Source organism: Equus caballus, chromosome 4, assembly GCF_041296265.1.
Source record: "Equus caballus isolate H_3958 breed thoroughbred chromosome 4, TB-T2T, whole genome shotgun sequence".
NCBI classification, from domain to species: Eukaryota; Metazoa; Chordata; class Mammalia; order Perissodactyla; family Equidae; genus Equus; species Equus caballus.
In genome coordinates this window covers 86,794,039-86,821,633 of record NC_091687.1, presented here as the reverse complement: position 1 = coordinate 86,821,633, position 27,595 = coordinate 86,794,039, and the positions used below count along the sequence as shown (strand labels likewise).

At 38.4% G+C, this 27,595-nt stretch overlaps 1 protein-coding gene across 5 annotated transcripts in view; it reads left to right on the top strand.

Annotated features, from left to right (window-relative positions):
* Window positions 1-17,883, top strand: part of ZNF800 (zinc finger protein 800) — a 47,857-nt gene extending 29,974 nt beyond the window's left edge. For 3 of the 5 annotated variants that reach the window (XM_023639615.2, XM_023639612.2, XM_023639614.2), the window contains exon 6: window positions 11,698-12,897. In XM_023639615.2, the coding sequence (XP_023495383.1) occupies window positions 11,698-11,884 (187 nt within the window). In that variant the 3' untranslated portion in view covers window positions 11,885-12,897. The other 2 variants (XM_070265033.1, XM_023639616.2) reach the window with 2 other exon arrangements.
* The last annotated feature ends 9,712 nt before the right edge of the window (window positions 17,884-27,595 follow it).

Below are 27,595 nucleotides of genomic sequence, written 5' to 3'. Positions count from 1 at the left end.
AGGAAGATGTGTCCTTCTTTTCCAAGTCCAACACTTTGGCCCTTGCCAATCTCCTTCCCTGGACCTTCCTCTAACACTTCTCCTCTCTTTCCCCCTCACCATCTTCTGCATCCCTTTCCACAACCTTCTTTCCCTCAGCCTACAAAATATGCTCAAATTCTTTTCAGCCAGAAAGTAAACTTCACCTCCATACTACCTTCAGTCTAGTTACTATCATCTATTCCTCCTTCCTTTCACTTCAGACTTCCATGTGCTCTCATACTACTACATTTTAGCACTTATTTCACTACACTAATTGTCTATTTCCTTGTCTTCCTTCTCCATTAGACTGTAAACTCTCAGGAGAGTTGTGTCTTGATCACCATTGATTCTCCAGGGCCTAGGTTAGTTCCTGGTACATAGTAGGCATTCAGTAAATATTTGTTGAATGAGTGAACAGTATAGAACCATGCCTATACCATTCACTTGTGCACTATCTGCAAGTTTTTCCTACCATTACAAGTTCACTTGAAAGGCATCAATGACCATGTAAATGCTAAATCTAGTGGCTTCTCACTTTTCATCATGCTTGACCTCTCTGCGACCCTTAATGCTTACAAATTACCTTTCCCAGATTTTCATAGTCACTTCTAACCTTAGGCCGGTTTCAGCATGGTATTGGATCCAAAAGAAACAGACAAGCCCCAAAACTTTGGAAAATAATGAACCTCTTTACTATTTTACTGAAATCTTCTAAGGAGATAGAAAGGTGCAATTACATAAGCTCAGCAAACTTCATACAAGATCTCCCTACCCATTTCTCTTCTCAAATCCTCATACAGCTTTGGCAGCTTCCCCCAATCTCTTTTCTGTAGCATTTCCCCCAAGATGTTCTGTAAACTTCCTGCCAGAAACCCCTTGTCCACTGCTCCTATCTTCTCATTTTCTTCTAAGAGTAACTCTACTCTTTCTAGTTTAAATCACTTCATCCTCTCTTGGCTTCTTCCAGTTCTTTTCTCTACCCCTTATTCTGCTCAGCATTACAAAAGTCTGGGAGCATTCTTTTGATTTCGTTAGGTTTGCCCTTACCAACTTTCTTTGCATGATTTTACTTAATCTTAAAGATCAGACACCATTTCCTCCAGTGAGTATTTTCTGACTTCGTGGGTTCGGCTAGGTTTCCCCCTTGTGTATTTCTTTAGTTCCCAATCTTTAACTGTACTGAAATGATCTATTTGTGTCTCTCCCCTAGGCTATAAGCATCTTAAGGCTAGAGATCCTGTTTTTTCCTTATATCCCTAGCATCTGGAACATGGTGGATGTTGATAACTATTTATTGAACTGATGCTACTGTGAACTCTGATCCTTCCTCTCCTGCCATTGGCTTTGATTTTTTACCAGGTCTTTAAATATGGATCCAAGTTTCCTTAGTCCTTTTTCTCTTTTTATACTCAGTGATTCCTCCAGTCCCAAAGCATCATTTATCACTTCTGTGAAGATGACCCTAGTCCTATTTTCTAACCTGGCTAGTCTCCTGATTATGAGTCAATTTGTTTTCAAAGTTGCATGTCAAACATCTTTACATGGATGTTTCACCAGTATCTTAAATGTAACAGAAACTCAGTAAACCAGGCTTTTTAAACTTGTTCCCCCTTTACTTTATGTGTACCCTGTCTCAATTATTCATACTCCTACCCTCCCAGTTACCTAGGCTAATTAGAATCCTAGGGAATGCCTTGACCTTTTTCTCTTACACTCTTCACCTAATCGGTGATCAATGCCTGGCCATCCTACCTCTGAATGTTTTTCACTTTTGGCTCCTCCTTGCCTTTTCTACCTTTTGTAGTTTAGCTTGGACTCTTATCTCTTACCTACGCTGTTGCAATAGTCTCTTAAGTAACCTACTCTCTAATCTCTCTTCCATGCTGCTGTCAGAACTATCTTCCTAAAATACAGATCTGTTGTTACTGTATGTTCATAGCTTGACTGACTTACTCATTCTCAGGGCTCAGCTTAAATGTCACTTCTGAATAAAGACAATCTAAAGCATGTCTCTCTTTTTCATTTTCCTTTCCTTATTGTCTTCTAATACATTTTGTAATTATGCTTATATTTGCACATTGATTCGTTTAATGCCTATCTTCCCACTGGAGAGATTTATGTAAGATACTGGGGAGAGTTATATAGACTCTGTGTATAGCAAAATGCTTGGGACATGGTAGTGCTTAAAAAATTTTTGTTGAATGAGTGGATGGATGATAGATAGCTTATCCGTGTAGGCAAACAGGAGATAACAAAGGCAGAGAAGTGACAAGGTCCTAGAATCTTCTTACATGCTCACAAACCTTAGTCTGTATTTCTAGCCTTTCTGAAATAGTAATGGGCTTCTCCCTTCTGCCTTTTGCATTTATTTCCTTGAGGGAGTCAACAATCCCATTAGTGCACATGCACTCTGATGCCGATGTGACTACAGTTGATTTGGGGACATCAGGTGGAGACAGCTAGATTTGTTTACCTGTTACTGATGCTTAGGTGGTGCCCTAGGCATGCAGACAAACAGGTATTTGCCAGGTTGAGTTAACCCAGATTCCTTTTTAGCCTTTTCAGTGATGCAAGGCTTTGTACCACATGTTAATTAAAGTGTTTATTATTTGTAAGACTAGTTGTGTTTGAAATGACGTATTTGTTTGCCTTTTGAAGACTGAAGATTTCAATTTAACAGACTTTTATTAAATAGAAGTTGAAATTGTTTAAAAATATTATTTAGGAACTGATTAGTAATAATAAGCAAATTAAACTTTTTTTCCCCCTGTGGAGCCTGCTCAGGTATGAAAAGTCAAAGAATTTCATGATCATTCTTCAGATCTCACTGTCTTAGGTTGACTTGCTTCATCCCTTCAGTAGACACACTGAGCTCCGGCTTTATGCAAGGCACTGAGTTAGGTGCTAGGGTTATAGAGTTGAGAAATGCAATTCCTCCTCTTAAGTACCATGGAAGAAGGATGCATTATAAGGATACACAGAAGTGGCATATTAAGGCACACTGAGGGGTTGAGGAAGGCTTCTCATAGTTCCTAAATTCATTCTTGAGTTGAATTTTGAAAGAGTTAGCTAGACAGAAAAACTTTCCAGGTGAGTACAGAGATAAGGCAATGGCCAAATCAAGAAAGATCTTGTGTACCAAGGAAGTAATTTGAATCATATTTTCAAGATTGGGGGTAGCTGTTGGAGAATTTTAAGCAGGGGCGTCTGATAGCATTGAGGAGACTGAATTGGAGTTGGGGTGGAGGGTAAGGTTTGTGGTGGGGAAATCAAATAGAAGCCAGTTTCAGAAATCTAAGTGAGGAGTGATTAGGGCCTAAATTGAGGTAATGCCAATGAGACTATGGAGGCAGATGCAGATACTATAATTATTTCAGAAGTGGAATTTTTCAGACATTGGAGATGAAGAAGGAATCTAGTGTGATTCCCAGGTTTGGGCATTGTGATTGGGCAGGTGGATTGTAGCATTCTTCAAGGTAGGGAACACGTGAGGAAGAACACTTTTCCAGGGGGAAATGTTGAATTAAAGTTTAGGCATGCTGAGTTTGAGGTGCTTGTGGGATATCTAACTGGAGATGCTTAGTAGGAGTAGAGTATATAGACCAGAGGTCAGGAGAGACATTGCCCAGGCGCTGGAGATTTAAGAGTCATTAGTGTGCATGTGGTTGTTGAAGCCATAGGTTTCCAAGAGATTACCAGGAAGAATAAATAGTGTCAACATATCATGCTACTTCTCACATTCTTTTGGTTTATTATGCAATTTAGGTCAGTGCCTTCCTATTTCAGTTTTTTATTCAGGAAATGACGTTTGGCTAGCACTGGTTATCACTCTGTCTCCCCTCCTTCCCCCGCCCGCCCCATATATAAAATACGTTATATAACGTGTTTGATATTACTCTAAGAAGTGCTTGATAATTAAATTGTAATAGCATTAGGCAATGTGAACTAATCTATGTGTTGTATTTAGAGGGCTTTTGGGATAAAATCTGTAAGATCTATTTTAAAAGACTATTTCTTTACAAAGGAAATATCTTATTTTTTAAAATAAAACAATCTATTAGTGTTCTTGGACTGAACAAGATGTGTTTGTTGAGTCCCAAAGCTTTGATCTGCCCAGGAGTTGTTCGTGATTTAGTCCCTATGCCTCTGACCGAGGCAGCAACTATTTCTGAAAAATAGGAGGAAGCCATTTGGGTAAACTAATAAAATCTGAAATAATCCATATGGTAAACTTACGTAATTTAGTATCCATAGCCAGATACTAAGGGGAAAAATGTTACTAAACATTGAACAGATGATTGAAATATGTTAATTTTACTTTGCCAAGCTGCATTTTTAGGACTGGTGAATATTTAAAATAGTTAATAAAAACTAGGTCCTGCATTATCATATATATTTCTATGGCCCTCGCTGGTTTCTCCAAGTTTCTTTTCGCTTCCTCTGTGAAGGGAGAACCCAACAATAAAACTTTAAATCCTGCCATCTAGATAACCAGTAGAGTGCATGGGGAGATTTTTGTCCACTTGGAGCTGAAATGAATCAGCCTATTTATCCTGCCCAGGCCAGTGGATACTTAGGAGGGTATGCAGAATGACTTTTAAGAACTCAGCCCTTCTTGGGATTGAAATCAATGATTTAATACTGAAAGCATAGGTCTGTACACTGTTCCAGCTATCCAACTTTTGATTAACTTTTAAGATCTGCCTTCAAAGGGAAGAATTCCCTGGAGACTTTGTGTGTGAAGTTTCAATAGATTAAAATTTATTGATGAGTTATACTTTTAAAAACTGAAGTCAATAATAGAAATGCTGACAGACTTGAACTAGAAGAGGATAACTATAATGAAACAACATTTTATTATAATTTCATCATCTGTAGTTAAATGAGGTTTTCTTTTGCTTTGAAAATGGTTTCTTGTTATTTGAACTTTAATCAATAATAGATACTAGCATAAACCTAATATTCATGTCAGCATAACACAAGGCACATCATTGCTGTAGCACAGAATTATTTTAAATCACATATTTTTAATTAATATCTGTTTCAGATCTTCCTTTTTAAATAAATTTGTTTTTAAACATTGATTTTTTTTTTCCCTGGCAAACCTCTAGATACCCATTCTCACTTCAGAAAATCACTAACAGAATATTGTTAAAGGTGATATGTATATTTAGGCGTTTGAAAGATTTCAACAAAAATGAACAGTGGAGCAGAAATTTAGAATATATACTTTATTGAAGACTTCATTTGTTCAATAACCTTTATATTTGTTGATATTCTTTCTTGCCCTATGACATTTTAGAGATAAATTTTGTTTAGAAATTTTTTACAAGATTTATCATTATGTTACCAATAACAACACACACACACATATTCTTTATCCATAAGATAATAAATACCTTGAATTTATATTGTGTATTTTCCTGAAAGTTAAGTGGTTATATATTATTCCTTTAGCTTTACAAGATCACTAGATTACTGAGAGATAAAGGATAGTTTTGGGTTTTGTTTTGACATTTTTTTGATGTAGTAAAACTCAAAGCACTCCATTTCATCAACCAGACCCAATTCACAGACTTAATCAATGGAAAAGTAAAACTGGAACACCTCTTGATTTCCTGCTTTTTTTGTGTATTTTTTTCAGTGTCCTCTTCATGTCCCATTTTTACTAGTCTAAACCTTCTATTGCTCTACTCTTGGCTACTCTGGTTCTGTTAGTATCTTGTGTTTATGAAGATTATGGATGATTTTAGGAGATTCTTGGGCTAGTTTTATGGGAATACAGTGGTGATGTTTTAGCTTTTTCCTGTTTCAGGCTCCATTTTTAAACTTTACTACAAAAATTCTACCTCTTTATGATTACTTTTAATATTTATTCATTTATAAAAATATGTTTTGAGAGTCTACATCTTAGAAGCAATAGTTTGGATATATAAAAAAGGAGGATTAACCAGATTTTTACTTTTGATACAGAATAAAAAGAAAAAGAAACATTGTCAAATTCATAAACACGAATTTTCTTCCCAGACTCTTCTGCTTACTATGCTACTTTTATAGCCTGATGGGAGAAGAGCAGGCGGAATTGTAAATAATTATAATATCATGTTATCTAAGTGCAGAGTTAGGCTTATAGTTATTTTATTTAGCAACCTGGCATTTTGTATATACCTTCTTTTGAGTCATAATTCTGTTGAATTGTAGATAGGGACTCTAGAGATTTAGTATAACCGCATTTTAAAATGGAGAAAATTGAGGTAAGTGATTGCACAAGGTCACACATGTAGTTATTGAAGAAGTCAGGAATAGAGGCCAGCTATCTCTTAAAGATTATTTTAGAGGCCGGCTGAGTGGTGTAGTGGTTAAGTTCACACGCTCTGCTTCAGTGGCCCGGGGTTTGCCAGTTTGGATCCCAGGCATGGGCCTATGCACTGCTCATTGAGCCATGCTGTGGCAGCATCCCCTACACAAAATCGAAGAAGATTGGCACAGATGTTAGCTCAGCAACAGTCTTCCTCAAGCAAAAAAAAAAAAAAAAAAAGGAAGATTGGCAACAATGTTAGTTCAGGGCCAATCTTCCTCACCAAAAAAATAGATTATTTTAGTAGGTAATAACATGTACATATAAAAAATAAAACAGTACAAAGAGGTGTACAGGTGAAAGGTAAGTTTTCTTCCTAATAGATCTCTCAGTTCTCTCATTTTCTTCCTCAGAGTCAAGAAGTTACGAGTTTCTTGGGCATTCAAGAGCTTTTAATGTACATATAACCATATAAATGTGCATATATGCATTACCCTTCACGCAAATGGTATTATACTGTACACTTCTGTACCTTACTTTTTTTCACTTTTTAACAATAGTCTGGAAATTATAGAACTCAGATATTTTTATTCCTTGTTCCATGAACTTTCCATTTTACTGTATTGCCTATCATTTAGACAACCAGTTTTTGTTAATGTGAAGTGACAAAGTATTGAATTCTCCTTTGTTTCTGGCATATCATATTGAGTACCTCATGTGCAACATAATGTATTTCACATTTCTTTCGTGGCTTACAGTAAATAATGATAACTAATATTAATAAGTGTAACTCGTGTTGAGTTCAGGTCATCTTGATACTTGTAATGTCAGAGACAATCTTTTGTGCCATTTTTTTAGATGACTGATCTATCTCATCCTTTACATTTTAAGTTATTTTCATTCTTTAATTCTTTTAACTCTTTAATTACATTTATCCTTAGTGTTGAATCCATGAGCTAATTAGGAAAATCCCTTTTGGCTCTTCATAATCTTGCTACCATTTTGTTTTTGAGATTTTGATTCTTTTTAAATTTCGGTTTTGTTTGCCAAAATACTGCATTCCCCAGTGTTCCCCGTCTGTAATGTAAATCTCTTGGAAGAGATGATCTTCAAGTTACTGCTCAGCTCTAGAATATATATAGTTTTATATCTTACTTGAGTAGATAATGTCAGTTGTAGCCCTTTCCGTCTCTAATCATGCTTACCTTCATTTCCAGCTCTGCTTAAATTCTTTCTCATAGAATGTAAAGTTATTTTGAAAACAGGAGCAGCATCTGAATCCTTAGAATAGTAGGATGGTCATGGAATTGGGATGCAATAATTGAAAAATCCAGGGGTGGAGATATGATGATGGGGAATTCAGCACTCAAAAATGACATTACAGATCTAACAAATACATAATTGACAAGTCAAAACTTTTTGTGTGAAAAGTAGTACAGAAAGGAATGATTCAGATGTGTCAGTCGGTCACTCCAGCAACAATAAGCATTGTCAGCCTTCCCTTCTCTATCTGTCCGGAGATGAGTTATTCCTTTAAGAATGGTGAAATAGATTTGGGAAAACAGTGGAGAAATTGCCATAGCTCTTTCTGGTGTTTGTTAAAGTGCAGATTATGCTGCATTTTTGAAGCTGGTGGTCTCAGAACCACACTTTGAGGACAGTCATAGATAGTAAACATTGTGGGAGTTCAGAAAATAGATCATTTCAGACTGCAGTAATCAGAGACAGCTTACTAGAATAGCTTTGGTCTGGGTCTTGAGGGATGGGCAGCGTTTGAATAGATGAGAAGAAGGAGAAAACATTTTTAATGGGTGAAATGCCAAGAACAAAAGCACAGAGGTGGGAACTAATAGTGTATGTTAGGGGAGTGAAAAGCACAGAGGTGGAAAATAGTGAACGTTGGGGAGTGGAGAATCAAAATAGTTTGGCACAAGGGTTCTTAAATATAGTCTATGAAGGAGAATTGAGGTGGTGCTTCTGTCAAACGATATCACTCACTCCAGAGTTTGGAAAAAATGGGTGCTATGCCATTTGTCTTCAGCTTGCAACTGGATGCCTCAGTGCATCAAGCTTCACGTTTTCATGTTCTCTCCGATGTCACCAAAGAAGAATTCCATTTTAGAACACTTTTTGGAAACTGGAAAGACTATCAACAGCTTCAAAATAATCTGGCTCTCTAATAAATACTCAAATGGAGGAAAAAGTGATAGCACTCTGAGGAGAGATGTGCACCTGTGATGTCAGGCCCACATCATGGCTTTCTTGCTTTGATGAGGAGAGTAAAACCACATGTCATTGTGTCTCATTACTTTCCATATCAGCAGCTGTCACCACCTTTCCAAGAGGTATTGCCGAGAAATAGGACCAGAATATGTTTCTTTCTACCAGACAGAAGTTTACTGCGTTTTCAGAGGTCTTAATTGAACTTGAAGGCAGAGGAAATATTGGGACTTAACTCTAACTTGAAAGTTTTGGAGGAATTTAGTTCCAGAACACAGGCTACCTTAACCTGACAGAGCATTCTATGGAATTCTGCTCTGGTTTTGTGTACCTTTGTGAGTCAAGGATTTCAGTGCTTGTTGCCATGGAGAAAAAAGTTGGCATTGATTATCAAAGATGATGTATGCATTGCTATGTCAAAGACCATATCACAATTTCATCTCAAGTCAAATCTCATTGAGATATACTACTGAGCAGTTAGAATTTTTTATATTAATTTTTTAAGGAAGTCACCTTTTCTTTCATGAAAAGTAACAATGTGAGGGAGGCGAAATCCTTTGTAAATATTGTTTTTTATATATTGCTTATGTTCAGGAAATCAGTTTCCAGTGCAGTGAGAGAAAGTATGTGGTGTATGCATTTCTGTGCATGTGTCTGGAGGAAAAAGTCCATATCTTTAATCAGAATCTCAGACTGGTCTTTGACTCTCCTGAAAGGTTGAGAACAAAATAATTTAGCTAGTGTGGAGGCAATGGGATGCTTTGGATGGATTTGAGCAGAGGAATGACAGGAAATTAGAAAGCTCATCTGAAGAATATGAGCAGGAAAGCTTTGGCAGGACTGCAGGGTGATTTAGGGATTCAGGTTGCCCGGGGTCTGAGTTATCTTAATAATCTGAAGCTAATTGTCTACATAGAGATTCTCAAAGGTAGAAACCTCATGTTATCTTTTTTATTTTCTGGTGAGGAGGATTCACTCTGAGCTAACACCTGTGACCAATCTTCCTCTTTTTTTCCCTGAGGAAGATTGTCCCTGAGCTAGCATCTGTGCCAATCTTCCTCTATTTTGTATGTGGGATGCCACTACAGCATGGCTTGATGAGCCCCGTGTAGGTCCATGCCTGAGATCTGAACCCGTGAACTCCAGGCTGCTAAAGCAGAGTGCGTGAACTTAACCACTAGGCCACTGGGCTGTCCCCTATCTTTTTTGTTCTGAGCACAGTGCCTGAAACATATTAGGGACTCAAAAATGTCAGATTAAATTAAAGTTGCTGTATGGATAATGAAAGTTGGACTCTAGCACCCAAAATAAATGCTCCTCTGTCGTATCTGTACTTAATCCTGTTATGTTAAATCATTTGGTGAAAAATAAGGTTTTTGGAGAGAGAATACTTTATGAAAAGCTCCTACAACCAACCTTTTTGCTTTGGAGCACTTGGTTAACACAGACTTTTGGCCTCTTAGGATTTGTTCTCTTTGTAAATTTTATTTCTGATAATTTTTTAATAAAGGTGTGCCTCTAGACATGATAATTTTATCCACTACCTTCAGGGGGAAGGAAACTTGCAGGATGGTGTGACTGACTGAGTCATCAATTTAAACAACATTCCAATAAACATCTAAACTTGGATTTGCTCATGATTATGTAAAATCAACCTGACAACTCTGAGGTCACTTTGGCTTAAAATATCATTGGAAATTATAATGGATCTTCCATCAATTTAATAACAAAGTCCTGGAACCCTGCCCTTATGTTATATTAGTAAAATTTTATTGTCATCTTTATGCATTTTCCTGGAACAAGGTTTAGCAAAGCAGACTCCATAGGTATTAACAACTACTAAAAATTTAAATTTATGATTGGAATACCAAGATGTTAAGTTTAGACTCTAGTTTATTGTAATATTTTAGTCTTGCTCGAAGTTCTTTCAAGTTAAAAAGAAAATTATTGAGTACATTACTGAAACATTGGTATTCTCTAAAACATTTGTTCCAAAATTATGGTAATTTTTTGTTTTTTTTAAGCAAACTTTGTGTTCCCAAGTCTGTGGAGATTACAAGTCAAATTAGGTTTGTTAGAAGCCCAGAAAGTGTTTTTTTTTTCTGAAGTAGAAATGATTAATAGAGTAAAATAAGGTATAATTTCACAAAAGACAGTGGTTTTAACTGCATGATGTTTTAAGGAATAAACTGCTCTGTAATACTGTGATTTACTCAGAACCTGTGAGGAAGATAAATTACTTCTGTGGACCATTCATTCATTCCTAAAATCTTTTGATGTCCACCACTTTGCTACACAATATTACACAAATTATTTTCATAAATTTGAACTGGGAGAAAGAATGGGTATGTAAGAATGGAATAAAATTCCTTTTATTAAATTAACTTGTATTTTTAATTATAAAAATAAAATATGCTTATTGTATACATTTTGGGAAATATATAAAGATTACCTGCAGCTTCATCACCTGGAGATAACCACTTAACATTTTAATGTGTTTTTCTCCATTATTTTATACATGTGTGGTGTGCTGTGTGTGTACACATGTACACACATAAATATACACACACACACTACAATTGGGGATGAAACTGATTTTTTTCATTGCATCTAGTATAAATACTTTTCCATATGATTAGGTTTTATTTCCCAGCATTATTTTAATAGTAGGTTAGTATCCACTATAAGAAAAAGACTATAACCAATGCCTTATTGGAGGTTCTAGGATATTTCCAGGTTTTTTTTCTTTTTCTGTCAGTTTCTTTGCCTTTTGTTGTGTTGTTTTTTGCTATTCTACATACTGCACTCAACACCCTGTATGAAAATTTTGTATGTATTCATAATTATTCCTTGAAGATTCTAAACCTAGAATTTCTGGGTCAGAGTACTTAAAAATGCAAGAGTTTTGATACATTTTCCTAAATTGATAAAAAATGTTGGATGAGACTTCAACTGGATGCCGTTTTCCTCTCATGAACACAGGTTTATCTCCTATGTCTGTGTGGCCGACAACCAACCTGTCGGGCGGAAACGGCACCGCGCTGCGTGTGGGCTCGCGGCTCTTTGATTAGCTGGGAGGCGCCGGCGCGTTTGTCCGTTTCTAACCGGCGTGTCTTTGTCTCTCTTCTGGGGACCGCTGCCGCCCGTGCGGGCCGAAGCCTCGGGAAGCCGTCGCCCCGCAGCGCCGCCGCCCTGCGCTCGGCCGCCCCGGGGAGCCGCTGCCCGCCCGCGGGCGCCGTCACCACGCGCCAGGCCGCCGCCAGCTGCCGAGCCAAGCTCCGCGGCGGCGCCGCCCGGGAGCGCCAGCACGCCACCCGCGGCCTCGGGAAGCCCGCGGCCCCGTGAGCGCCGCCGCCCGGCCGCGGCGGGACGACGCCAGCGCCCCGCACAGCCCCGAGTACCTCAGGCGCCTCGCCGCGTCCCGCCCTCCTCCACGCCGCCCTCCCCGAGCCCGCGGAGTCCGCGCCGTCGTCTGCGGACTCCCGGTGTGCGCAGCTCTTCGCGGACCTCCCCTCAGCGCCTTGATTTCACTGAGTCTGGTCCGCCCCAGAGCTCTTTCCCACGCAGCCCCTCAGGAGGACCGTGTGCCTTAGGGCCGGCGGGTGGGGAGGGTGGCCTCCTTGCTGGTCGTTGCTACTCGCAGAGCATTGCTTTCCTCAGCCCGCCTGCCAAAATCCCGGCTTGTTTGAGAATCTTGCCACTCAAACAAGGAGGACAAAACCATCCCCCTTCCCTCCGCCTTGTAATTTACCGACTTCCTAGTCAGTTTCTTTCATATTCTTCACCTCAAACCCGACCATCAACACGCTATTTACTCCACCCGCTAATTCTGCTGCGATCTGCCAGAAGATTGTTTTCATAACTGTACAAATCCCCAGTGACTATGGGGTGATTGACACAACCTGGAGTTGTGTAATGCACAACTGTGGTTGAGCTTGAACCCCAACATCCAGTTCCCTCCTTGTATCTTCGTCTCCAGTGACCACTTCTTACCTTCGCAGTCAGTCCTTGCTCCCACAGTTCCAGACTGCCGTCCCAGGGGATCCACCGCTGGGTTTGCACTGAGGACATGCTTTTCCCAGTCGGCGACTGAGCACTGCTGGTGTTAGTGATGACCCGTTTCTGTGCGACACTGGACTCCTCTAATGAGCACCTTTGTTGTGGGGACTCCTCAGCAGCCTGGCAGAAACTTTCTTAGAAACGTGCTGCATGCGGTCTAAGGCTCTTCTTGCCCAATCCCCTTCTCCTTTCTTAGGTGTCAGACTTGCATTATAGTTTGAAGGCCTCCCCTTCGCTGCTCCTGATTCCTTCCCTTATCCTCCACAGATGTTCCCTCAATAAAACTCTTGCAAGTTGAACCCGGCCTTGGTGTCTGCTTCTAGGAGGACCTGAGCTAGTACATTATCAGACATTCCACTCTGATCACCATCTTCCTATCCTTCTGGATCCTTTGTTCACTGACAGCTAATTCACTAAACTCATTTTCCCCCTCTATTTATTAGCCTCTGTCCTGGATTCACTTCCTTGTCTAGCCTAGATCCCACAGTCCATCGTTGTAATCACTCTCCTTGAAATACATTGCTCTGAGCTGTCTTAAACCTCAATTTCTTCTAATTTACTTTCCTGGCAAAATCCCAACTCTGGATGAACCTTACCATCTGCCTTCCATGGGCCTGACTGGGACAATTGAACTTTAAAAAAAAAAAAAAAAATCACACAATACAGCAACTAGTTTTGCTTTCAATCCATTATTTCAAACCTCAAGTTGGTGCTGTTGTTCCTACTATAGTCTGAGCTTCCCACTTCTGAAACAACTGTTTATATCCTTTCATCTCTCTCAAAATTCTCTGATTCCCCTCCTCCCTGTTTACTTCAGATTTCCCTTGGAAAATAGAAGATAGTACATACACACTTCCTTGTCTTCCCACCACAAGACCCCCCAACCCAGCAACCTTGGTAACCATCCTCTTCCTTTTTGTGACAATGGAGGAAGTTTCAAAGGCCAGCCTCTCCTCTTGTGCTCTGGATCCCACCCTTTCTTGCCTTTTCAAGGACTTTCTCCTTAGGTTTTCCCCTTTCTTCTATTGCACCACCATCAAGCTGTGTCTTGAGTGGATCATTCTCATCAGCTCACAAACATGCTCCAGCGTTCCCTGTCTTAACCAAACCTTCCATTGTGCACATCTTTTCCATCTGTTAGCCATTTCTCAACTCTGCTTCACAACCAAACTTCTTTATGCAGTTATCCTTATATGTTGCCTCCATTTTCTAATCTTCTATTCACTTTTCAATCCACAATGTGATTTGTCCACCACCACCACTGAAAGTGCCCTTCTTAAGGTCACCAGTCACTTCCATATTACTCTATCCAACAGGATACTTTTCTGTCCTCACCTTGACCGCTCTCTGCTTCTTTAAATGTTCTCTCTTCATATCCAAGACACTATTCCTTCTTGTTTTTCCTCTTGCTTCACGGATCACTTCTCAGTGGTGTTCTCCATCTCCTTCTGCTTGACTTTAAAAAGTTGAGGTTTCTCACCTCCGTTTCGGTCCCTCTTTTCTTTCTATGTTCTTTCCCAGAACCATCTTACAATTTCCATGGATTTAAGTACCATCTTTATGCTAATAAGTTTCAAGTTGACCTTTCCTCTAAGTTCTAGACTCACATATCTAATTGCTTGCTTAATATATTCCTTTGGATGACTCAGATCTTTCAACTTTTATCCAAAATCTAATTTTTCATTCTTACCCCAAACCTGTGTGCCCCATCTTTCCTGTTACAGTAAATAGCACCACCATCCAACCAACTGCTCAAGTCAGAAGCCCAGGAGTCATTCTTGATTCTTTTTGTGACCTCTCCCCTACATCAAATAGACCAGTATAATCTATCAGTTTTTTATTTTTTTGAGGAAGATTGGCCCTGAGCTAACATCTGTGCCCATCTTCCTCCATTTTATATGTGGGACATCTGCCTAAGTCTGCGCCTGGGATCTGAACCAGCGAACCCTGGGCTGCTGAAGCAGAGTGCACGAACTTAACCCTTACACCACCGGACTGGCCCCTTAATCTGTCAGTTTTGTCCCCAAAATATATCTTTAATCCATCTGCTTCTTTCCATTTTCAATGCAATCACTTAATCTTTTTTATTTTTTGAGGAAGATTAGCCCTGAGCTAACATCTGCTGCCAATCCTCCTCTTTTTGCTGGGGAAGACTGGCCCTGAGCTAACATCCATTGCCAATCTTCCTCTACTTTATATGTGGGACACCTACCACAGCATGGCTTTCCAAGTGGTGCCATGTCTGCACCCGGGATCCCAACTGGTGAACCCCAGGCCACTGAAGCGGAATGTGCACACTGCCCGGTTGGCCCGCAATCACTTAATCTTAATCAATGTTTTTTCCTTACCTGATTATTCTGACAGCTAGTCCTACCTGGTCTCTGCTCCCACTCTTGACCCACAACCCACTTCAATACATTTTTGATAGCGTACCAACAATGACCTTGCTTATAAATTGAAGTGAGTAAATTGTTGCTCATAGGATAAAATCTAAACCCCTTACCAGGGCTCACAGAGCCCTGTGCGATCTGACCCTTACCTGTCTCTCCAACCCCATCTATGCTCCTTTCTTTATTGCCCACTCTAATACAGCCACAATAGTTCCTCCAACAAGCCAAGATCTTATCTGCACTTCGGGGGTTTAGTAAATGCTGTTAACTCTGCTTAAGCTGCGCTCCTTGTCTGTTCTTTCCCCCACCACAACCATGTCCTTTGGATAACTACTTAAGTACAACATCTTATGAAAGCCCTGCCCAGAGCATTGGTTGAAAGTAGTCCTCACCTCTCTCCTCCCATTTGCTATCTCAGTTCTTTCCTTCCTTAATCCTTTACCTCAACTTGTAACTTTATATATTTGTTTATTTAGTTTTTATGTGTGTCCATTTCCCATACTGGAATGAATGAGGGAAGAGATAGTCTGGATGTCTAGATTCTTTGACATTGTATTCCCAGCCCCTAGCACAACACTTGACACTTATTGGGTGCATAATAAATATCTGTTGAAAGAATGAACACATTTGCTATTTTTTCTGTTGGAAGTTCACTTTTTATTGATTTGTAAGAGCTCATTATATATTAAAAGCACTAACCATTTGTTTATTCTATATGCTGCAGACATTTTGCCCCTTGTCATATATGTACCAGTTTAAATCATGATGCCTTTGATATACAGAAATATTACATTTTTCACTTATATAAATCTATCTTTTCTTTCATGATTTCTGCTTTTGGTGATATGTTTAAAAAAAGTTTTCTCCATCTCAGTGTTGTATAAGTATTTGTCTATGTTTTCTTTTAATTTTTTTAGATTTAAATCTTTACTCCAAATGGAATTTATTTTTGATATAGATGTGATTAAGGCTCTAAATATTTATTTAGTTGTTGAATCATCATTTACTGAAAACTCCCTCTTCCACTGTTTTGAAAATTCCAGTGATCAAATATTAAATTCTTACATATACTTGGAGTGGTTTCTGGATTTATTGTTTCTTTCTTTTTTGGTGTTATTCTCTATTTCTGAACCATCGTCTTTTAATTGTTGTCATTTTATAATTTGCTTTATTGTATGTTAGATTTTTAATGGGGTCAACATTACTCTTCTTTTTAAAAATATTTTCAGCTATACTGAAATCTATATTATATTTTCAGGTAAACTTTAGTAATATTTTGGTCAAGTTCCAAAAGAAATTCTGTTGGCATTTTGTTTAGAATTGCTTTAATGTTATAGATTAATTGGAGGAGAATTGCCATCTTTGCAATGTTAATTTTTCCATTCAGGAACTTGTCACATGTCAAGATTATTGAAGGCTTCCTATATATTCTTCAGTAATTTTGTAGGTCTTGCATTCTTCTTGTTAATTATATTATTAGATATTTCATATCTTTGTTGGGATCATTTTCTCATTATGTTTTATAACTGGTTGCTCCCTGTGGGGTCAAGCTATTGATTTTTGTATTTGGTAACTTTTCTGAACTCTTTCACTAATCCTCCTAGTTGATTCTCTTGTAAGTGAATGATCATTTAAAGTGTAATTAATGATAATTTTCTCTCTTCCTTTACAATATTTATACCTCATGTATTAAATAAATGATAATATTAATTTTTCTCCTATTCCTGACATTTTAGAAATGCCATTAATATTTTACAAGTTTTCAGTGTTAGCTGTTGGACTGAAATGGAGGGCTTTATCAGGTTAAGGAAGTGGTTTCCTGGTGCAAGTATACTAAGCATTTTATTGGAAGTTGTTGTTGAATTATATTAAACATATTCTGTACAACTACAGATGATCATATGGTTTTACTCCCTTGACCTATTACTACAATAAATTATATTAATAGATTTCTCAATATGAGATTTTTTCTGCATGAGATGCATCCTACTTCATCATAGTGGGTTTTTTCCTCTTTCAGTATAATAATGTTGAATTCACCTCCTTACATTTTATTTAGGATAATTGCATTTATATTCATGAATAAGATTGGACTGTGGTTTTACATTTTTAAATTCTATCTCTGGTTCTAAGCTCCAGGTTAGCATAGAGTATAGGAATTGCCTAATATTTGAAGGTTTTGAGGAACCTCATCCATAGCACTGTTTAGGCTCCAATCTTTATTTCAGAGTAGGTGAGTGGAAGATAAATCTCTGCAAACGTTAAAATTTTCTTCTATGATTTTGGCCTAGATAGGTTAACTACCAATTGCTGAGTGTCAACTTAAATAATATTTTAAAAGAAAATCATGTATTTTCATAGAATTTTAAAATTTGTTAGACTGCTACATATAATTAGCTTATAATTAAAAATATTTTTCTTTGTAGTTATAGCTCCTTTCTTACGTCTAATATTTTTAGATGCATTTTCCTTTCTTTTATTAGACTTGCTAGTCTTTTAAAGGAACCAACACTTAGCTATCTTATAAATTCTATTTTTTTATTTTCTACATCATTAATGTAACTTTTACTCTTTATTAATTCCATCTTTATTCTTTTCTTGAGTTTATTTTGCTGTTTTCTGAATGTTTCTTTGTAATTCATGACTTAGTTCATTTATTTTTATTTCTTTCTTATTTAATAATAGGACACAAAAGACTATAAATTTACTTCTGAGCACAGCTTTGACTGCATCTCAAAAGTTTTGGTATGTAGTCTCTTAATTGTTGCTATTTTAAAGTGATGGATGGTAATTGCTGTTTTTATTCCATTTTTGACTGGTGTTGTTTAGGATAGTGTTGTGAAGTTTTTGTTGTTATTCCTGATTTCATTTTAATAAAGAATAAGTTTATTAATATTTATGTTGCTATTTTAATAAAGAGCTAATTTTGTTTGGAAAAAATGAAGTTATCTGTGAAGTGGTCTTATCTAAAGTTATATGCAAGCATTACCTAAGAGTTCCTTGTTACAAGACCCTACAAATAGTGCCAACTAGTGGTGACTGTACTAGTTGCTGACAGTAGGGGTTTGGCATACCACTAATACCAATAATTTACTGGAATTGTGATTTCTATATAATGTCCTAGTTACTCAGATAAAAGGCAAGAAAGAGTTTTTTGTTGTTGTTGTTTGTTTATTGCATCAAAAATCCTCGGGTAATATGGAACTTAGATGATCATATAATAATTAGAAAAACTCGTTATCAAAATTTACAAGCTCAGGAAGGATTTGAAAATTGTGAACAAAGACTTTGTCACAAAAATTTGGCATTAGAACAATTTTTCTTTTAGACTTGGAAAAAATAGTTTTTAAAATATTTATTTTTATAATTATAAATGTAATTCATGTACATAAATAAAATAAAAATTACCTATAATTCTACCACCCAGAAAAAAAGCACTGTTAACATTTCCTTATATTTCCTTCTAGGTCTGTTTCTGTACATCACTTTCTTTCTTTTTGATAGAATTGGGCTCATATTCTTTTGCATCCTAGTTTTGTTTCTTCACTTATTTTTTGTGAGTCTTTCCCTATGACATAAGGGAGTGGAGATGGTTGGGAATTAATTTATTAGAGTATTAGTAGTATAAGGATTGGGCTCTTCCTGCTGTGGTTTCTACAGCCCAGACTGCTTGCTTTCCAAGGTTGGTCCTTGAAGACTCCCCTGATAATCTTCCCTTTAATTCCTTTGTTCCTTAAATTAATTATAAGTAGTTTCTGTCACTTGCACTCAAGAACACTGACTGATACAGTGATTTTGTTTTATTTGATTGACAGTGTTTTCAGAATTCTTGTACCAAGAGATATATTATGCATGAATGTGCAGGCACACACATGCAGACACAGACACACACAAGTGTTGGAAATATCACCTACTTTATTTGCCTATTTGGAGGTTCATAGACTACATTCTTATATTAAAGGCTCTGAGAATTTCTGAATTAAAGAAAAAAATTTGCTCTAAAAATATGTTTCAAAAATTTTATTAAAGAATCCTTTTTTTGTAGGGGAACTGTTAATACTTTTTCTAAAATTTCAAGAAACACTAATTTTGTTTATTAGCTCAGCAACATCTTAATGGCCCTTTCTTTTGGCTTCCACATGTAAGTATTAATTGAATTGGTATTGATAGTATAACTCTCAATTGATTTAGCATATAGAATTAGTTTATTTTCTGGTGCCTCTTATTGTTGTGTACTGAGAAGTTAGTCCCAGTGAGGCCTGAGGACCTGATCTCAGGACTGCCCTCAGACCCAGGTGACAGAGGCCCCTGCTGTGAGCCCCATGCTTTACGGGGCCCTGCTCTGACCTTCCTTTGGTCGCTCTTCCTCTGCCAGGGTGAAGAGTCTAAGGAGCTAAGGGAATATGCCCACCTGGACCCTGAGTGCTCTTCTTTAGACTACATTTGTGGTGCCTGGACCCAGAATTCTCAATTCAAACAGTCTCACCTCCTGCAGCCTCTTCAGGGCCATCCTATCGTGTCATCAGTTGAGCACCTCTAGGCCCAAACCATGGCCAAAGGATGGCGATTTGCAGGAGTGTGGACATAGCTTAGTTCTGCAGGCTGGAGCATCCTCACAGGTGCATTTGAGGACCCTCACAGTCTGAGATGCAGCTAGGGGTATGGGATAGGGACCAGTATGACTAGGGCACCATATTCCAGCGTGGGACTTTGAGGAATCCAAGAATTATTCACTTGAATGTGGCCTTCTAGGAAATTATGAAGGTGTATTTGTGAGCATAGAACAATAGAACTCATTTAGTAGTTTCTTGGCTTAGTTTGTAACTTTGAAAATATTTGGATGTATGACACATAAGCCTCTATTTTACTCTTGTCCTGGCCCCTGCAAATATTAGGGATGAGATCGGTGTTTGGAAGGCTAGAAGAGAAAGTTGCAATCCTGGGGACAGTGACACACTGGGGATTCTTGGGGCCTCAGAGGAGAGTCGCAGGAGAGTGATAGAACCCTGGTTGCTGTCACATTCAGCCTGATGGAGCCCTAAAGCTTGGCGTGATGCACCAGAGTCTTTGAATGAACCACAAACTGGACAATGAATATCTCAGCTGTGACCATGGGCCACAATGGGTTAAAGACAAAAGGCCCTTACTCCAAGTTGTAGGCCCTCCAGAGGCCTCCAGAATTCTGTACTCTAACAGCTTTGCCAAAACATGACTGACTTTTTTTCTTTTTTTTGAGGAAGATTACCCCTGAGCTAACATCTGCTGCCAATCCTCCTCTTTTTACTCAGGAAGACTGGCCCTGAGCTAACATTCATGCCCATCTTCCTCTACTTTATATGTGGGACGCCTACCACAGCATGGCTTGCTAAGTGGTGCCATGTCCTCACCTGGGATCCCAACCGGTAAACCCGGGGCCACCAAAGCAGAACGTACGCACTTAACCACTGCGCCACCAGGCCGGCCCCATGCTTTGATTTTTTTCCCCCACACTGGTGAGTGGGAAGTTCAGAATCAGATTTAGTTTTACTTAGAAAATTACAGTAAAATAATATCTCTTACACCTGAGTGTGGTAGTATAAGAGTCACACTAACTAAATTGTAATAAGTACAAAATGGTGCAAAAATAAGCACAGAGACTCTGGAAGAGTAAAACAGAGGGACCTCCCTTGGTCTGGAAGTTCAGATTAAGCTCTTGGAGGAAGTAACATTTAGCTGAGAGGTGGATAAGGAGCAGAGTTTCAGGCACAGCGTCCAAGGGAGAAAAGAGAAAGGGCACGGCAAACAGGAGAGAAGACCATGAGGGGAAGTTGGAGGTGGGAGAGAACGTGATGAATCAGAACCAAATGAAGATCTGTGTGGCGTGGGAGGTGGCAGCGAGATGGACAGGGTGACCAGATAAGACTGGAGGGGAATGCAGAGACCCATCAAGAGGCTCTACAAACCATGTCGTGCACTTCTCCAGGAGAACAAGCAGGCCATGGTTTTTACCTCGATGAGCTCTGGTCTAGTGGAGAAAAAATCCAGTACGAAAATAATTAAACACAAAGAGGTAAGAGCTACACTAAAGATATGCTTGTTGTTATTTAGGATTATTATTATTATTGCCGGATGGGGCTGCCTCTTCCAGCTTACCTCTTAGCTGCTAGCCAGCAGGTACTCCTCAGGTGTGTTCGGCAGAATAATGAGCTCTCCCCACAAAAGATGTCCACGCCTAATCCCCAGAACCTATGAATATGTTACATTACATGGCAGAAAGAACTGTGCAAAAAGGGATGTGATTAAGTCATTGGGGAAGTGAGAGAATTCCGGTCCCCTCACCCCTTCTCCTTAAGGTTCTTATGGCTGGTCAAACAATTAAAAAGGCAGGTTAGCAGGAGAAAAATCAAATGAAGTTTAATAGCGTGTATACATGGGAGAAACTCAGGAGAAACTCAGTAACTCAGCCAACTGGCCGAGGCTGCCTGTTTAAGTATTTTCAGCTACAGACAAGAAGGGCGTTTGGGGTAGTGGTTTGGGGCTTCAAAGGGGAGGAAGGCTACTCAAATGGAAATGGAAAAGCAAATGTTTGCTAAATAGAACTTTGATAAGAGTGGGCTTAGCAAGGATCCTCCTGGGTCTACGGAAACCCAGAGTTATCTATGGCGATGGCCCGTCCTGGGGACAGGCCTTTATTTTAAATTTCTTTTAGGTGGTTAGTGGGGAAAGGTCAAATGTTCTTCCTGAGTTTGAGCCTTTATTGTCTTCAGCTCGAAAGAATCCGCATACCAGAGTGGTGCATCTTGGGGCAGCCTGCCCTGAACCCCATCAAAGTTAAGGACCTTAAAATGGGGAGAGTATCTTGGATTCTCCAGGTCGGCCCAATGTAATCAAGGGGGCCCTTATAAGGGAAAAAGGAGGCAGGAAAGTCAGAGAAGATGTGATGACTGAAGCAGAGGATGGTGTGATGCACCATGGAATGTGGGCTGCTCTGGAAGCTGGAAAAGGCAAGGAAGTTGATTGTCCTGTGAAGCCTCGAGAAGGAACACAGCCCTGATGACACGTTGATTTTAGCCTACTGAGACTTCTGACCTCCAGGACGGTAAGACGTAAATTTGTATTGTTTTAAGCCGCTAATTTTGTGGTAATTTGTTACAGCAGCAGCAAACTAATACAGAGTCAGACTCCAGCTCACTGTAACCCCAAACTTGAAAGGATGCATAATAACTGGGTGGTATCTTTAAGGTCCCTCTGCTTTGACTTGTTTCAAGTCACATTTTCGTTCAGTTTAGTTTAGTTTTTAAACAGCTTGGTGCTTGGATGGCTGGCTTAACTCCCTGCATCTTCATTGTTTGTTTGTGGAAAAAAAAATTAAAGCCTTGACTTTAACTGGCAGTGCTTAACGACCAGCTTATCAATTTTGAGCTGAATGAAAAATATTCCCCAAATTACAAGCCTTAAATTTGCGATTTTACTTCTATGTCATTCTTTAACGGCATTAATGCTTTCTAACTAAAAGGGATATGCAATTAGCAATTTAATTTATTTGATTGCTTTGATAATTTTCTCTGATACTTTTCTTTCATCCGAATACTGTAGAGTGCTTTGTAGAAATTAGATTTCATGCAAAGAATATAATTAATCCTCCTTTCTAGGTTTTTGCTTGTGGCGTTAGCAGAAATCTTAAAATGATATACACAAACCGAAGTTTCTTAGGATAAAGTACTACTTAAAAGTAGTTTCCTATTGTTTTACATGCCTGACTTTCACTATTCTGTGATACATGGTTATTTATCATTGTGCATAATAAAGCAAACACAATGCCCTAATGCTAATCTTCTGAAAGTACTTCAGCTATTATATGGTTCCTTTTTTAAGTCAGTAAAAGTTCTGTATTTAATAAAGGTAGGCTGAGATTCAGAAAGAAAGAACAGTGAGGGCAAGACTTAAAGCTCACAGCCCTCAGAAATGTTCCTGTTCATGCTTCATAATGTAGATATTTGCTGACTATTTAAAATGTAAGACAGTGCATTCAATTCAATAGAATGTCAGGAATTATTTCTCTTGATTAATTGCCCAGGAAACATCTTTGAGTAATTGGGTGATAATCCTCTTGAATATAACTATTTCCAGTAGTTGCCCACATGAGCATGATCTCATATACATATAAGAATCTGAATGAAGAACTGGAGATATGTGATTTGAGAAAGTGCATTATGAAAGGACGGATTTTCTGGCTGAAGCAAATGCTTTAGAATAATCAAACTTTTAAAAAAAAAGTCACACTTTCTTGAAAATTTTTAATTTTAGGGCTCTGGGTTCTCATGTAAGTCGAAAAGATGATAAAGAAACTAAAAGAGGAGAAATGGTTTGCTTTGGAGCTGTCTCTGTTCTGGAGCCCCCATCAAAGAAACTCAGTTAATTTTGATTGAGTAAGTTACTAGAAATGAATGAGGAGAATTGATTTGAAGTACAAATGAAAAAAGAGTGTGGTTTAATAGGATAAGCAAAAGACTGGGGCATGGATCTGACATCTAATAGTTTTCGACCACAGACACTGACTTTATCTTTCGATGCTGACTTCTTAGTTATGAATAAAATGGAATCCATGGAACTCATTGAACTCAATGCCCTTGGAAAACATGAGTTAATAGAAGTGAAACACTCTTACAACATAACGAAGCATAGAAAGTCCAACTACATTACATATTATGGTTAAAGATGGAAAGAAGGTTAATGCTGACAATCGGGAAAAACAAAATGAAATCTTGTATTCATCAGTTAGGGTAATGTTTATACTTCTATTTTCAAAACTATTATTTGTTTTAGGTAAGATCTTTTTCCTTTAATTACTTGAAAACTTGGAATAATAATATTTTTAAATATCTACTAGTAGATTTGGATTTCACATCTTTTTATTGCAGAAAGGCAAGTCATCAATACTTTTCTAGACTTCCACCAGAAATCACATTTTAATTAGTCTCGTAAATTTTTAAAAATTATCTTTCTCAATAGAAGAATAAACATAACTCTAATTAAGGCCCACTGTGATTTCCAGCAATGTACATTACTATTAGTCTTTAAGTTTCAACCTATATTAAATTTCTTCCCATTTTACATGTGTAACAGGAAAGAGAAAATTTTAAAGATAATTCTCACTTACCCTACATGATCCCTGAAACGACAGCTGAATCCACTCTTTTCAGAGAGTGGGTAGACTCAGAGGAGGTAAGCCCTGGTACTTCCTGACATCAGGGCTGTTCTTACCATAGTTCATCCATTCCCAGATGTGCTTTTGTTGCTGTTGTTCATTTTTTTGCATTTTACACCCTGACCTTGGTGGCAGTGGTGATGTAGTGTCATTGGCTCTGCAGCACACTGGCGATCACCACTTCTCGTACAGTCCTCTCATCAGTCAACTGATGTGCGTCGTTGGCACTACATCTTGAGTTGAATTTATACAAAAGACATTTAAAACTGTCTTCAAAAACCTTTCCTTTGTAGTAATACAAAGCCTGCAGGTTTGTATCAAGCCGTGGATATGCAAGGATAGGGTTTGTTAAAGTCGTCAGGAGATACAATGTGAAATTGAGAAGAAGGAGGAGGGGGAAAGAAAGATTCTCATGCTGAGAGCACTTGGTCATCCAGGATAAGAAGGAGTACACCTCATCCAAATGCAGGATGATCCAGAGGCTTACTCTGCCAGATTGCTTAGCCTGGATAAAAGAGGATACGGTAGTCTCTGCAGCTTCTGTTCATAAACTTCCAAGCATGGGAAGCTTGGCTTCTAAGCCATGCCGCAGCAGAGTGCACTGGTGTAGACAAAGTCTATAAAGGCCAAGTGAGGTGCAGCTGACCAGAGAGGAATGGAATGTGGAAAGCACTGATGGTCAGCCTGCTGCCATCATGTGCTGTTCAGATGTGGCCTTGCCAGACTCCTTTGGGAACACAGTTTTTGGGACTCTGAGGAAGCTGAGGATGGGGAGTTGTTCTGTCTCTCACATGTACCAAATGGTTCCCTGGTTATGATTCAGAAGGCAATAAATTCCGTGTGGAAGTACATGGCCAACATATTATGGGTTGGATGCTTATAAAAAATAATTATTTCAATACTTAAAGAAAAATGTAACTCCAGGCTTGGTGGAGGAGGTGTATTAGAAAACTCATGCTGCTACATGAGAGAATCCAGTCTGTAACAAAAAACTTAACAAAGTTTAAAAGAAAAGGTAAAATTATCCTAAAATCTATCTTGTCTGGAAGAAAGATCAGGTTGTTTAGAAGGTGGCCAGCTTCCTCAGGGCTCAAGAATAGGCCTAAACTGACTAATACAATCTCAATTCTCCATGAATTTTTTTTTTGTTTAAGACAATAAATTTACTGATCAAGAGAAAAAAGTTTTCAAAACATTATGATTCAGCATTGAAAAGTTGCGATGTCCAAAGAAAGGCATAGAAACAGAGCAACAAGGCATGCATTTGACATTCGTGAGTCAGGTCTTCATTGCTGGAGGAATAACTACAATTCCATACTTCCTTGCAAAGCAAAACCAAGTGCTCTAAGGTACTTAAGAACGGAAGTCCCTGGAAGCAGATGAAACTATGGGACATTTCTTTGTGAGACACTCTAGAGGACTCCATATTGCAGGCCAAGCAAAACCCCTGAAGGCAGAAGAGTTTGTCACATGCCTCAGACTAGGTGATAGAATTTTATAGCAATGAGAGAAGCTGCTGGAGTCAATCATGCCTAGTGTAGGTCTATCGTTAAGGCATCAAATATAAATTTATCAGAAACTTCCTGCTACCTTTGAATAGAAACTCCTTAACTTCCAGCAACGTGTGATTTTGTTAAGGGAGAAAATTAAACTATGAGTTTAGTCAAAGTGGCAATGCTAGTAAAACCTCGGTGTTCGTTGACCTGTCTTGAAATTATACTGTCAATGCAAAGGTGCTAGAAAAGATCAAGATCAAATGAGCATAGGTTACTTGACACCTGTCCCTCAGTATAAAAATCATTCTTTTAATAAGCATAAAATAAAAATTCTAAATGATAAGAAAGCAGTGTTATTTACTTTTTAGTAGTACATAAAATAGTGGCATCTTAGGTTCCATGAAATATGCTAGTTTTTCTGGAATCCTGAGTCTAGCACAGCATTAGTCATCCTGGGGGTCCCCAGTAAAAGGTTATTAACTGACTGGAAGAATGAATGGCATAGTGGCCCCTGGAACTGGACGTATTTCTCATAGGCACTCAGGTGGGTTACCTGCAGCTCTGTGGATTCCTATTAAGCTTCAAATTTGCTTCAGTTATTTCACATACTAACCAAGGAGGGCCTGTGTGTCTCATGGGAAGAGACTTAGTTATGCAGAAGAAAGGAGAGGCAGTAGCTCCAAACGTGAAATCTTCTTCTGTCCAGCAACCAGCCTTGGGATGTGGTATAGCAGAGAGGTTAAAACTATGGGCTTTGGAGTCAGGCAAGTACAGATGGTACCACTGACTTGACTGCGGCCTTGATGGAGTTACTAAGTCTCAGTAGCTTTATCTATAAAATGATAATAATAATAAAGGAGTTCCAATACAATGGGGTCATGTGCTTAGCACAGCATCTGGAACTTCCAAGTGTCCAATGACTGCTTTTATGAGTGTTAAGATAAAGATGGGAGGAATTATTGTTTCCCCCTCTAAATTATGGGAAAGGATAATGGATGGAAAATTATGTGAACAAATTTTAGTCACCAAAATGGCTAAAACTATAAAAACTGGCGACATTGAAGGTTGGTGAGCTTATGGAACAACCAGTTCCATGAACTCTTACGTTCATTGTTGCTGGGAGCGTAAGGTGGTACAATTACTCCGAAAAAAATCTGGCAGTTTCTTATAAAATTAAACATACATCTACCTGAAGACTCAGAAATTTCACGCCTAGGTATTTAACTAAAGGAAATTAATATGTCTACACAAAAACTTGTACAAGTATATTCATATCAGCTTTATTCATAAAAGCTAAATACTGGAAATATCTGAGATATTCTTCAAGAGGAGGATGGACAAACTATGGCATATAACATACAATGGGAATATTACTCAACAATAAAAAGGAATGAACCTCTGGTACTCACAGAAACATGCAAGACTCTCAAAAACACTATATTGAGTAAAAGAAGCCTTACATGAAAGAGTACAGAAAGTATGATTCCATTCAAAAAAAAAAAAGTTTGAGAACAGGCAAAACTATCTATGGTGAAAAAAATCAGAAGATTGGTTGCCTCTGGTGTAGGGGATGGGTATTGACTGGAGGGGTGCCTGAGGAAAATTTCTGGGATGTTCTGTACCTTGATAGAGGTTTGGGTTGGACAGGTGCGTGCATTTGTCAACATACAATAAATGAATTAAAATTCGTGCATTTCACCATATGTAAACGTTATTTCAAAAAGAGAGAAGAGCTATAAACAAATATTGAACTCTAGTTGATGGTATTCATGCTGATGTGTTTAGGAGCGAAGTGTACTAATGTCTATAACTTACTTTGAAAGGCATCAAAAATAAGACAGACTGATGGATAGGTAGAGGAATGAAAAGATGGATCAATATGTTATAATGCAAAGGTAATAAAATGTTAATTGTCAAATTTAGG